At 41.1% G+C, this 11,816-nt stretch overlaps 2 protein-coding genes across 2 annotated transcripts; both read right to left on the bottom strand.

The window, feature by feature from the left end:
* Positions 1 to 225: 225 nt before the first annotated feature.
* LOC133482706 (homeodomain-interacting protein kinase 2-like) lies at positions 226 to 2,745 on the bottom strand. Its single transcript, XM_061783121.1, has 2 exons — positions 2,221 to 2,745; positions 226 to 1,562 (listed from the first exon to the last, which is right to left on the bottom strand). Exons 1-2 carry the CDS (start codon positions 2,267 to 2,269, stop codon positions 337 to 339), a joined length of 1,275 nt encoding a protein of 424 aa, XP_061639105.1. The 5' UTR covers positions 2,270 to 2,745; the 3' UTR covers positions 226 to 336.
* A 1,320-nt stretch (positions 2,746 to 4,065) lies between these two features.
* On the bottom strand, positions 4,066 to 11,766 carry zgc:162193 (TRPM8 channel-associated factor homolog). The gene is made up of 13 exons (XM_061780956.1): positions 11,623 to 11,766; positions 11,075 to 11,130; positions 10,241 to 10,897; positions 8,713 to 8,929; positions 8,289 to 8,580; positions 7,883 to 8,184; positions 7,563 to 7,737; positions 7,376 to 7,470; positions 6,398 to 6,608; positions 5,505 to 5,741; positions 5,012 to 5,235; positions 4,816 to 4,929; positions 4,066 to 4,679 (listed from the first exon to the last, which is right to left on the bottom strand). The coding sequence occupies exons 3-13, from the start codon at positions 10,879 to 10,881 to the stop codon at positions 4,437 to 4,439; spliced, it is 2,751 nt and encodes a 916-aa protein (XP_061636940.1). The 5' UTR covers positions 10,882 to 10,897; positions 11,075 to 11,130; positions 11,623 to 11,766; the 3' UTR covers positions 4,066 to 4,436.
* Positions 11,767 to 11,816: the final 50 nt, after the last annotated feature.

Raw genomic sequence — 11,816 nt, 5'->3', positions numbered from 1 at the left:
TAAAGACGAGCGTTCAAGTTTATTCATGTGTTCTTTCCCACTGTTGATATGTACTGTAACTGTTGATTTTTTTCAATAGGGAAATATCATCTGTGGAAGTAGCCCTTTGTTAGACATTGCTCGCAGTGCAAATAAATGCCTGGGCCATCAAGGTTCCGATTCAACCTGTAATCAGATGACTCACACATTAGGTACAAAATCGCCTCCGCAGAAAACAACAACAACTACTTGTAAAGATGAATCCATGAATTAAACATCTCTATTTGTTGAATCACAATTTCATTCTTAACATAAACTAAAGCATTTGCTAATTGTAAAAGCTATGCAAATCTGGAATCAGTCAAGTATGCGATAGAATGCAGTGGTCACTCGGCGCAGGAATTTGCGAATCCTCTTTAACATGCTCTTGTTAGACTCAAAGTCGGCCTTTGCGTCTGAGGAAGGGGTTCGTTGTTGATCAAGGGAGACGTCTTTCTTTGTCAGAGGACTCCAGCTGCCACTGCCGGCCTGGTGGGCCATTGTGATGAACGGATGCTGCAATGCTTGTGAGGCAGAGATTCTCCGACGCCCGTCAAGATGCAACATCTGTTTGAGCAGGTCCAAGAAAGCCTTCCTTTTCTCAAGCTCCCCCTCGGCAATCTCTTCCTCAAGCGGCAACTGAATCAGATCTTCTAGGGGTTTGGGAAGCTCTCTGCAACAATCCTGCTTTTTGGGTTTCTCATTGTTCGCTGCTTCAAACTCCTCAGGTGTCTTGAGTCTATATTGAGAAGCTCCAACCTCCTTATCTTCCGTGAAATAGTTCTCAGTGTATTTCCCAGCATGAAGCAGGTGGTCGTCTGGCTGGCCCAGAACGCAGATGATATGCTTCATCATTTGATATTCACAGTTGACAGCGAATAGATTTCCAGGCAGGAAGAGGAAGGCCATGATGCAGCCAACGCTCCAGACATCTATGTTCTCATTGTAAGGGAGGCCGAGGGTAATTTCTGGAGCTCGATATCCTACTGGTTGAATCTCCAACCCTTGCTTAATTTTGGATGCTGGAAGCGCATTGCCAAAGTCAATCAGTTTTACCTTCAAGGGCTGTTCTTTCCTATTAACAATCATAATGTTGTCAGGTTTGATGTCAGTATGCAGGATACCGACACTCTTCAGGGTGACCAAGGCCACCAGCAGCTGATGGGCAATGACACGGATTTCGTCCAGAGACAATGGCTGACGTTGTCGCTCTTCCAGCAGATTGATAAGATCGCAGTCTAATACCTCAAACACCAAACAGATGTTTCCCTCGTGCTCAAACTGCTCAAAGAACTTGACCACGTTGGCGTTATCTACGTCCAGGACACTGACCATCTTCAGCATCGACAGCTCTTTCTCAGTGTCCTGTTTGACAGCAGCGTCGTTCTTCAAGATCTTAATAGCCACTGTCTCCGACGTGTCCAGATTTTTGCACACCGCTACTTTCCCGTAGCAGCCTTCGCCGATGAATTCCAGGACAGAGTAAGCGTTGGACTTGCTGTACAAAACCTTGCCAATCTTGACTTCGGGTCTAGTCACTTTCACTGCAAAACAAGTACGGACAGAACACCGCTGTCAAGTCAGTAGTCAAGTCTGTGAGAAGAGCGGTTCTGGACCGGCTCAATATGTAAAGTCCCTCTCTGTTGATAATTGACACAATATCATGATTGAAAACTGATTTGAGAGTAGAAACGTTTTTACAATAATAATCATAAATAATAATAATAACAATTATTATTATTGTTAATAATCAGCCAACCATTTTCTATACCGCTTGACAGTCATGTGTGCAGACCTTTTAGGGGGCAAGTACTCTAGCCAAAAAAAAAAAAAAGGGCACACATCGCAAAAATTATTCATACAAAAAAAATCTAGTATTTTTTTTTTAACATGGATTTAGTTCTGTTAACATTATCAACACGGTCAATAATACAACTTTTAACAATGGAGGTGAAGTAGGCTAGAGTGGATATAAAAAGTTAACACACCCCTGTTCAAATGGCAGCTTTTTGGAAGGCACGAGCATACTGTATGAACAATTGTCCCAAGGACTCAAATAAATGCTCGTCACATTTCAAAACACTTTGGGTAAAATTGAAGCCTGAGAGTGTAGATTTTCTTTTAAATATTGAATGAATATTTTTCCTTTTTTTTTAATGGGCTGCAGGAAACGCTAGCGAAGATGCATGCATGTGCACTTACTTGAAGAAACTGATGAGGCTGAAGACTCCGAGCTCGTCCACGAAGACATTCTCCAAATGCCCCGTCTGCTTTTTAAGCGTCAGCAACTATTCTGACGCCTAAAACCTTCAAATATCTCCACTTTCCCAAGTGAGTCAACTGACCGGTGACGTCACAGAGAGCGTGTTGAAGTTGAACTTGTCGCTTTGGAGTGCAGAGCCGTTGAAGGAATGCCGGTGAAGCATCTCCTTCAGCTTTCAAGACGGCTGGACTGCTAACTGCATGCGAGCAAATGTATTTAGCATTGCTGATTTGAGGAGTGTCATTACGAGTCATAGTCATAATATTTGTTCAACTGTGGACCTGTGTGCTATAGACGCAAAGTAGCCCCGCAAGCGTTTGTGACGTTGGCTAGTGTTCGCCGGCTTGTCTGTTGAATTTTGAACACAACTACCACAATGAACTCTCACATGTATGTAATATATGTACACTATGTGACGTGCTGCCTTTGGTTAGGTGTAATGGGACGACAACGAGGATGTGATCCTCGACGGGACGAGTGCAATCAAACCAGAAGGCACGTTCATTTGCAGTGCATGTTTTATACCGGATGTTTATTATTGACCATTTCAAAATGAACTCTGATATCACAGTATTGAGGATGGAACAGGATGCCAGCCAATCATAATTTCAAGAAAGGCAGCTGTTTAAAGGAACTTTTGCACTTTGAATGAACAACTGACCTATTGTAGTAAAAGAAAAAAATATATATATTTTTTTTTGTATGTTTCTAAATGTCATCTTGGTGAATTAGCGGTTAGCACGTATGTCTCACAGTTCTGAGGTTTGGGTTCGATTCTCGGCTCTGAGCTTCCTGTGTGGAGTTGACAGGTTATTTTCCTGCTTCCCAAATTGCCTAAATATGCTTTTTTGGGGATGTGGGAGGAAACCGGAGTGACCGGGGAAAACCCACATAGGCACGGGGAGAACATGAATACAACCTTCACAAGTTTCTTGTTATCCATGCTTTTGCTTTAAGTACTTGCGCCACACCTACAGTACACATTTGTGATGGGGAACTTGAAATGCTGCTCAACCTGTATACTCATTACATTGCAAAGTTAATGGCTGCCTTCTTTGATTGAGTTATTATAACGACACCTGCGACAGCAAATGATTAATTCTTTTGAGCCTAAATGATTAGTCATAACATTTAATTCATTGAAATGTGTTCTGTGAGCACACAAGCATTGACATCTTTCCCAGCGGATGTAACCTAAATAGCCATGCAATATCCATCCATTTTCGATACCACTTATCCTGTTCAGGGTCGGAGGGAGCTGGAGCCCACCCCAGCTGATTTCAGATGAAAAGAAGACAACAATGCCCTTTGTTTTTACAACAACTGACTGTTAAACTGTACTTTAGCTTTAACTCTGTCTGCCTCCAGTGTTATTGCTGTTCACAATTTTTTATGTGCAAGTTCGTATTCCAACCTTTTTTTTTTTTTTTAAATCCTCGTTGTCATGATCCTACACTTAGATTTATTGGATGCCAGTGCTGTAGATGCTTTCAGTGGATCCTTGGGTTTTCTTATTCGGCTCACTGCAGCTTACTGCTAAACTCTCACATGACCGGTCAATTATTAAAAGCCGTATTATCATTTTGCATTAGCCAAAAAATAGTCTTAATTACATTCAGACATTATAATCTCTGTTGGTTTTGCCTGCAATAAACTAAAATACAAAATATTTTGGTGACGATATTCAGCAATCTTACACTAATAATCATACAGACACAACCACACACATTTACACTCATCCATGTTGTACTTCTAAAACGAAGAAGCAAATTCTTATTCAAATATAGCTTTTGTAGATGTTTATTGGTCCTTTTTTTCATGAACAGCAAAAACAGGCAACAAATACACAATACATTAAAATGCATTTAAAACCCGACTAGGTTATTCACAATTGATTTTACGATTCATTACTCTAAGTGTTTCAATAAACCAAAGTTTCATTGTTTTTCTACCCTGATATGAAAAATAAAAGTTCATCTGTGAGAATTTATTTTTCGTAGACTAAATCATTTTATTGAGTTTTTTGTTTGTTTGTTTGTTTGTAAGTAGTGCAACACCAACACACATGGCAACACAATGAAAAAAAACGGGGAAAAAACTAAGTTTGACACATTTAACCTTGCTTTCTGCACTCCAATCATTAGCAGTCAAACATTCAACCAAACTGTACCATGGGGTGGTCCACCCAGCTAGGAAGGTTGGATAGTTTCTCCTCAGTAGCTCTCTCTATGGGCCAGCTCCAGGCCTTAAAGAATCCACACAGGTTCATTCCCACAGTTTTGGAGAAGGTCTCTGCGTACAGGTTCATCTTTCCGTTGTTGTCCTTTGGATAACTGCTTATCATGTGGTAAGCAGCAAACACCCTCTTGAAGGCATCCCAGCCAAATCTTTCCTGGAGCTGTAAAAGGGCACGTTTCATTCATCATCATCAGTTCTGAATGAGGTGTAACTGGTGCGTTTAAATCTCACAGTCACATGGGCCTTTTTATTCTTTAAGCAATGTACATTCACAAAGTGAGGTCCCTGTTTGTTACCTGCAAGTATGTTTCAAGAGCCACCCATATCTCCCACTTGCTGAGTGGCCGGCCCTCTTTTACAAATTGCTCCAATCGACTCTTTCTTTTTTCTGGGGTGACATCTCCATGAGCCTGTATTGAAGAACCAATGATGTGAATGTAAAACGCCATAATCCTATCATATTGCCCAGTCAAAGAAGAAAAATGAGTTCACCTTTTCCTTTTTGACCCCTAACACCTCCTCATGTACATACACTGACCAAAGGTTGCATGTGCACTCTGTGGTATGTGGCCGGAACTCCCAGCAATCTCTCTGCTGGTTGTGACCGAGCTCGTGGATTGGCCCCCACAGGCCTTTAGTCTTGGCATTCTTAATGTTGACCAGTTCATTTGCTGAGGCCTTGTGCATCATGACGGGGTAACCAGAGTGCATCCAACCTGAAGAGAGAAAAAAAATTATGTCAATGCTGTATTTCTCAACTCTCTCGTCAAGTGAAAGTTAACATCAACAATATAAGAGTCCATAAAGTTATTTCACAAAATGTTTTTCTCACTCTTCCTGGTTTACAGCCATGTTATATTTTGGATAGACTCCATAAAACGGACGGTTATGTAAGTTATGTCCCAGAGTGTTATGGAAGGGCAGTTCCAGTATAGTGTTTGAAACACGTTATACAACATTTACGGCCGTTAAAAAACATAAATACCATTAGAAATCTGCACATCTGCTACAAAGCGTTCTTTGCGGGGAAATTTGTGTGGTTTGGCAGCCAGGTCAGCAATGCCTCTCATAATCGTGTCCCAGATTGTTGCCAGCGAATCTGGTTGATCCAGATTCCGAATGACATCTGATGGTACAGTGAGTACGACATTTTCAAACTCCAACTCTGCCCAAGGGGAAGGAGCTGTTCGCAGCATGGCCCAATCGCCTGGTGTTGTCACACCTGAAAAGAGCAGAGGGATACTGTATATATTATGTTTTCCAACTACCGTAGGCTTAACATTTTTAAACTGCCTCATGGTATCATGGTAAAAAAGTGCATGAAATATTGATCTCCTTGGATGTGGGTAGGATATTTGTATCGTCTTGTAAAAATGTGTGAACAAGATGTTCACAAGGACTGGCAGAAGTGACTGTAAACTTTATAATGTGCATGCCAGCCAATTGTTGGTGAGGCACACACAGTTACCGCTATACTTAATGTTTTAGTGATATATTCAGTGATATTCAACCTTTATTGGGCCAAGGCACATATTTTATATTTGAAAAATCTCACGGCACACCTACAAACTAAAACGCTACAAAAAATGGATACACCTGTCAAATATGTACTTTCTGCAATCTGATAGAAAAGTATTTATTTGTTCTGTCTGTCACTCGACATCGCTGGCATGGACAGATGAGCAATGATCCATTAGTTTTTGCAAAGAATAATTTTCTGACCAATTAAGTGACATTTTATCATTTCCCACGGCACACCTGTAGAGTTCTCACGGCACAGTAATGTGCCACGGCACACTGGTTGGGAATCATTGGTATAAGGACACACAAGTAGAAAAAAAACCTGAAGTCAGAGAAGACCAATCACATCATACTCACCAGATTTATAATAAGGTGCCGGCACAGCTACCTGCACTATGACCTCTACCCCTCCCATTTTGGTTTTAGGTGGGGCCACCAAGTAGATGAGACCTCCCCACAAATTCCACACCTGCAACATCTCAGTGTTGATAGGAAATTGCTCATGAACACTAGGCGCTCTCTTCAGCTCGGCAGCCTTAAGATAGTCTGTTTGACAACCGATTTGGACCTGTGGTGGAACAGAAATTATGATTTTTACAAACAATATTCTGAAGCAATGCAAGCTGCAATTCCTTATGTACTGTAAATCCATCTATTCATTTTCTGTAGCGCTTGTCTTTATCAGGGTATCGGGTGAGCTGTATTTATCCCAGCTGACTTTGAGTGACAGGCGGGGTACACTCTAGACTAGTATCTGGTCAATTGCAGGGCATTACCATCCATCCATCCATTTTCGACAGTGCTTATCCTCACTAGGGTCCTTTACAATCATATCAATTTAATCAATTTACAGTCCTCAATGAACACAACACGCTTGTTTTTGGTACGTGGGAGGAAGCTGCAGTATCTGGGGGGAAAAAACCTACACAAGCATGAGGAAATGTGCAAACTCCACACAGGAGGGCCTGAGTCAAGATTCAAACCCTGAACCTGTTCAGTCTTTTTAAAATATGAACTGACAACTGTTGTCACAGCTTGAAGTTATTTTAATCATCAATCAAGTAGGTGTTGGGCTTAGCCCTAATTCAGTTCGGAATTCTCCATCATGTTTGGAGAATGGAATGCCTTGAACGTTGTGCAAAAAGTTTGGAGAAGGCTGTTTCTGTTCCCCAGTGTACAAAGCAAGGTCAATTAAGGCATTCTTGGATGTTCATAATATTAAGCTGCTGCATTACAGTGATTTGAGCATAGGGCCACTGGAAGAGATGCAGCATAAATGAACAGAAATACAATACATCATAATAATAATCATTTGGATATATTTGTGTGCCATACCTTCCATCCTTTGTTGACAATCTGTGGAGGCATTGCTATGTAGGTCTTCATACCGTGAGAGAGGTAGAGACCAGTACTGATCCACTCTTCACTTTCTGATACATAAAGTGAAACACACAATCTTGTCAATATAATATAGCACTGTATATAGGTTGAACCTTCACATGGTCAAACAATAAGGCCTAACCTGCTGTGTTGACATTCAACGGAATCCTGTGATTATAGACAACAGCCAACAAGGGGATCTGCTCGATGAGGTAAGGCAGCAGGCTGTCAGGATTGGGGCAAGCCTTATAAACCTCTGAGCCCACATTGAGCAGAAGATGGTCTTTGGGACTTTTCACCGGGCAGGTGTCACACACCTTAAAAAAATGAACATTGGAATGCTGGGTAAATGTAGTACACGAAAGCACTATCCATTTGCAGTATAGGATTACATCTATATGTCAACCAACATCAGCAACCAAGGACCTGATTGACCCACTGAGCTTTATGTTGTCTACCTACCTGTGGCATGCCCGATTTCTTCACGACATGCGTAAGGGTGGACAGGACCTGAGCGTATGAACAGCGATCGTGGGCATTCATTTTTAGGAAGGCGGCGCAGTCCTTGCCAAGCTTTTTAAGGCATTGCTCCTCATGCTTGGTAAGATCCTCTCCCTCAGTTACATGAGCAGCAAAGCGTTGTAGAAGGTGGCGGAAGTGGTAGGTGTCTTTGGAAGTCTGGCTGGGTACAGGGGCTTTGAAGCGACCTCCCCGAATGGTTCCACTCAACAAGCTCAAGCCCATTTTGTTCAGGATCTTGTTCCCTGCCATTACAACCAGTGTCAATTAGGATGTTCTGCATGTATCATATACAGTACTACAACAGGAGCTGAGAAAAACCTAATCACTCTTACGGTGAGTGTAATACCTGAGAACTCTGTGAGTGGGTTTTGGCCACTGTGCTGTTGTGACCAGTACCAAGCATGGCCACCAATCAGCAGGCCTCCTCCCTCCGCCACAAAGTTCTGGATCTCCTGTGCATGTTTGTCACTGTAGGCTGAACACACAAACACACTCAGGTCTTTTCTGAAGTCGCTCTTCTCACACTTAAACCCGGATTTCTTGAGAACGTCAAGGGCGTTATGTTGCAGGACGCCAACAGTGCCACGTCGGCCATCATCCAACCAGTGAATAGCATTGGTCCAAAATGGAGCCAGCTCCTGTAATAAACCGAACAAAAAGTGTGTTCATCACATGACAACGTTTGGCAGATCAGCACACAACTCTATTTATTTGGAATGACGGATAGTAATACACAGCACTGACATGATCAATGTTTTTATTAACGTTACCTCTCGTCCCAGAAACCCTTCATGGCTCACAAGAATAATGCGTCCAAGCCCATAATAGGAGGCTGCCAGAAATGGCCGGCCATCTTCTGTCTTTCCGATAGGGAAGGCGAGCCGTCCGTGAATCAGAATCTCAGAAGCAATCGCACCGCCCGTAATGTCAAACTCAGATATTCCCTGAAGTAAGAACTCCAGGTCCCCCTCAAACTCCTTACCCAATCTGCATTTTAAGAAAAACGAAAGGTTTAAGTAGCCGATTGAAACAAAGACAACCAGGCATGTGCACACATAGCCACTAGGTGGTGCTCAAGCACCTGTCTTTTTGCCCTGAGCCAGAAAAGTGCCCTTTTTGGTGCAGCCCATTTTTTTCTTCATCAATATTTAAAAGAAAAAACTATCCTCTCTGTCATCAATTTTACCTAAAGTGTTTTAAAATCTAACAAACATTTATTTGAGTCCCTGGGAGAATTGTACATATGCTTCTGCCTTGTCATCAGCCACCGTCCTCCTCCTATCAAAACCTGTCATTTGAACAAATTATTACGCATAACAGAGTTTCAAGACATTTGACAGGTTTTAGGACCCCTGAAGGTGTGAAAATGACCTCTGAAAAGTGTGCGGACTTTCTGACTGACCACTTTCTCCCATGGTACCAAAAGAAAAAACGTGCTTTCGTAAAACAAAATCATCTTCAAGCATGACAAAGATCCATCTCAAAAGAAATTCAAGCAGCAACTCTCCAAAAAGTCACAAGTTTAATGGATGTAAGACTTGTGAAGCTGCTATCAAATAAGGGGTCCTATGTCAAAAATGTAACTTGACATGTTTTTAATTGAAATAGCTTTAGATTTTATTTAAATATGACCTCCTAATGCTGCAAATTCCAAAAATGACTCTTCACAGTTCTTTAAAACCTAGAAATTCTGTTGTGCGTAATGATTTTGAACAGCACATTTTAAGTTTTGTATTTTAAAACAAATACTGTTATAATTGGCAGGTTTGTTCAAAAACATTTACAATTTTATTCTGACAGATGATGAGTTGAAAATTATGCTGACTGTCATTTGTATCTACTACTTGGGAAAATCTGAGAAAAAATATAATTTGTATAATAATTCAGAATGCAGTGTCCTCCTGTTTTTTCTTAATTGTATGAATCATTTTTGCAATGGGTGTCCTTTTTTGGCAAGAGCTCCTTTCCCCAAAATGTCGACGCACGTGACTGAAGCACACCAGAACTAACACAGTTGCACAGTATAATTGTATATATAGTACAACAAATATACTGTATGTGCCTATTCCATAGTAATCTGAGCTATGAACATACACTGCACTACTTCACTTACAAATGTAAAAAGTAAAGCTCAATCAAGGATAATTATGGAAAGAATCATAATTATAAAAGTATAATAAAATATACTTACTGGAAAGTTGTAAAATGTAATAGTATATTATTAAAAAGTGTGAATCCAGAAGTAAGAGATCAATGTAATATATATCTTACAGTTAAATAACATTAAAATTTACATACACCACTCGCATCCATGAGACTGGAATCTGAGGATAGATAGGCAACAATTCAGCTTCACCCGGATGTTCAGAGAAGTAGATCCCAGCCACACCAGACACTTTATTCCCTCCAAACCGAAGCAGTGTGTTCTCCTTCGGGTGGTCTGCGGCCCAACTCCACGCTTCCCCTCCAATCAACACTCCTCCGCCATTTTTCAGAAATGCCACCAGGTCCTTCCCATCTATATTCAAGTTATAGGTGTCTGTTATATAAACACCAACATCCATATTCTTTTGGAATGCCCCCACAATTTTAATTTGGAAGCTGGATTTGCTGAGATTATCAGCCACTGCTTTAATACTTTTGTTGACCCCCACTGACAGGTTGCGTGAGCTATCTCCTCTCAGCCAAATCAGTGCATTTTCTACCAGAGTGGAAAATGTTGTCAAGTACCCCACATGTCCCAGGACCACAATTCTTCCAGAGCCATACTGGGAGGCAGCCATCAGGACCTCGCCTTGGCTGTTCATCACCAAAGGAAATGCATGTTCTCCAGTCAGTACTAGGGCACTGGGAACAAAAGAGCCACGGAGGTCCACCTCTCTCAAGCCTCTCATCAGGGACAAATAGTCTCCCTCACGGAGATGTTGTTGAGTCGACATGGTGTAAAGTGAATCACTGCAATTAAGTGCAATGAGAAAAGAGTGTGAATTCAAAACATTGTTACCATAAATGAGTGAAAGACATTGTTAAACCTTACATCCCATCAAGTAGAAACATTTCAGAGGACAAAATTAGTTGTTCTCTACCAAGTGACTCCAAAGTCTACATGTTATCACAATGTCATATATTTACCTGAGAGCTTGCACCTGAAGTCAAGGAACTGACACTAGGCAAGTGTGTACTGTATACTAAAGCAACAAAACAGAGGCGGGACAGCAGTGAGAATAACCAAGACTTTAGACAAAGACCAAGAACAAACACTATTGGACAAAACAGATGATAACGTGTCTATCAGGATTCTTCCGAGTTTGATCTTTTACTCTTCATGGGATACGCCCCGGTAAACTTGCTCATCCACTCCCAAATTGATGTAATGTAATGCAAATAAACTAAAGACTTCCAAAACAGTCCAACACTACTAGTCCAAATACAACATATGCAAAAAGCCCTTCAGTGCTAGCTCTGCATCAACAGTAGAGTCTTGTTAAATTAATGCCTCTCTCACAGTGACAAAACTGTTAATCATGACCTTACAATTTTTTGTATATTGTGCAGTGTTGTGTGAATGCCGTCACCAAAAGTTATGAAATAGGCTATAACCTGCTCGTATAGCTCAAGGTTAAACTCTCTTATCCTAAAAAAGGGAAACATGAAAGTACTCAAATCAAAAGTCAACTTACTTAGCTAGCTTGATCCACTTGTCTTCCCTGTTAAAGGAAGTCAGTCGATCATTATGAGAGTCAGATACATGAATCTCGAACAGAAGCGCGAATTCTGCGCAGTTTTTAAAAAAACAAACGTCATTTTACAAAAATATAGCTTATAGTTTAAATATTTATAACGATGGCTGACACGTGAGAAAGATAGAAAATTA

This window comes from Phyllopteryx taeniolatus, chromosome 8 (genome assembly GCF_024500385.1).
Source record: "Phyllopteryx taeniolatus isolate TA_2022b chromosome 8, UOR_Ptae_1.2, whole genome shotgun sequence".
Taxonomy (NCBI): Eukaryota; Metazoa; Chordata; class Actinopteri; order Syngnathiformes; family Syngnathidae; genus Phyllopteryx; species Phyllopteryx taeniolatus.
Note: the sequence above shows the minus strand (reverse complement) of the source record. Positions and strands in the feature narration are given on the sequence as shown.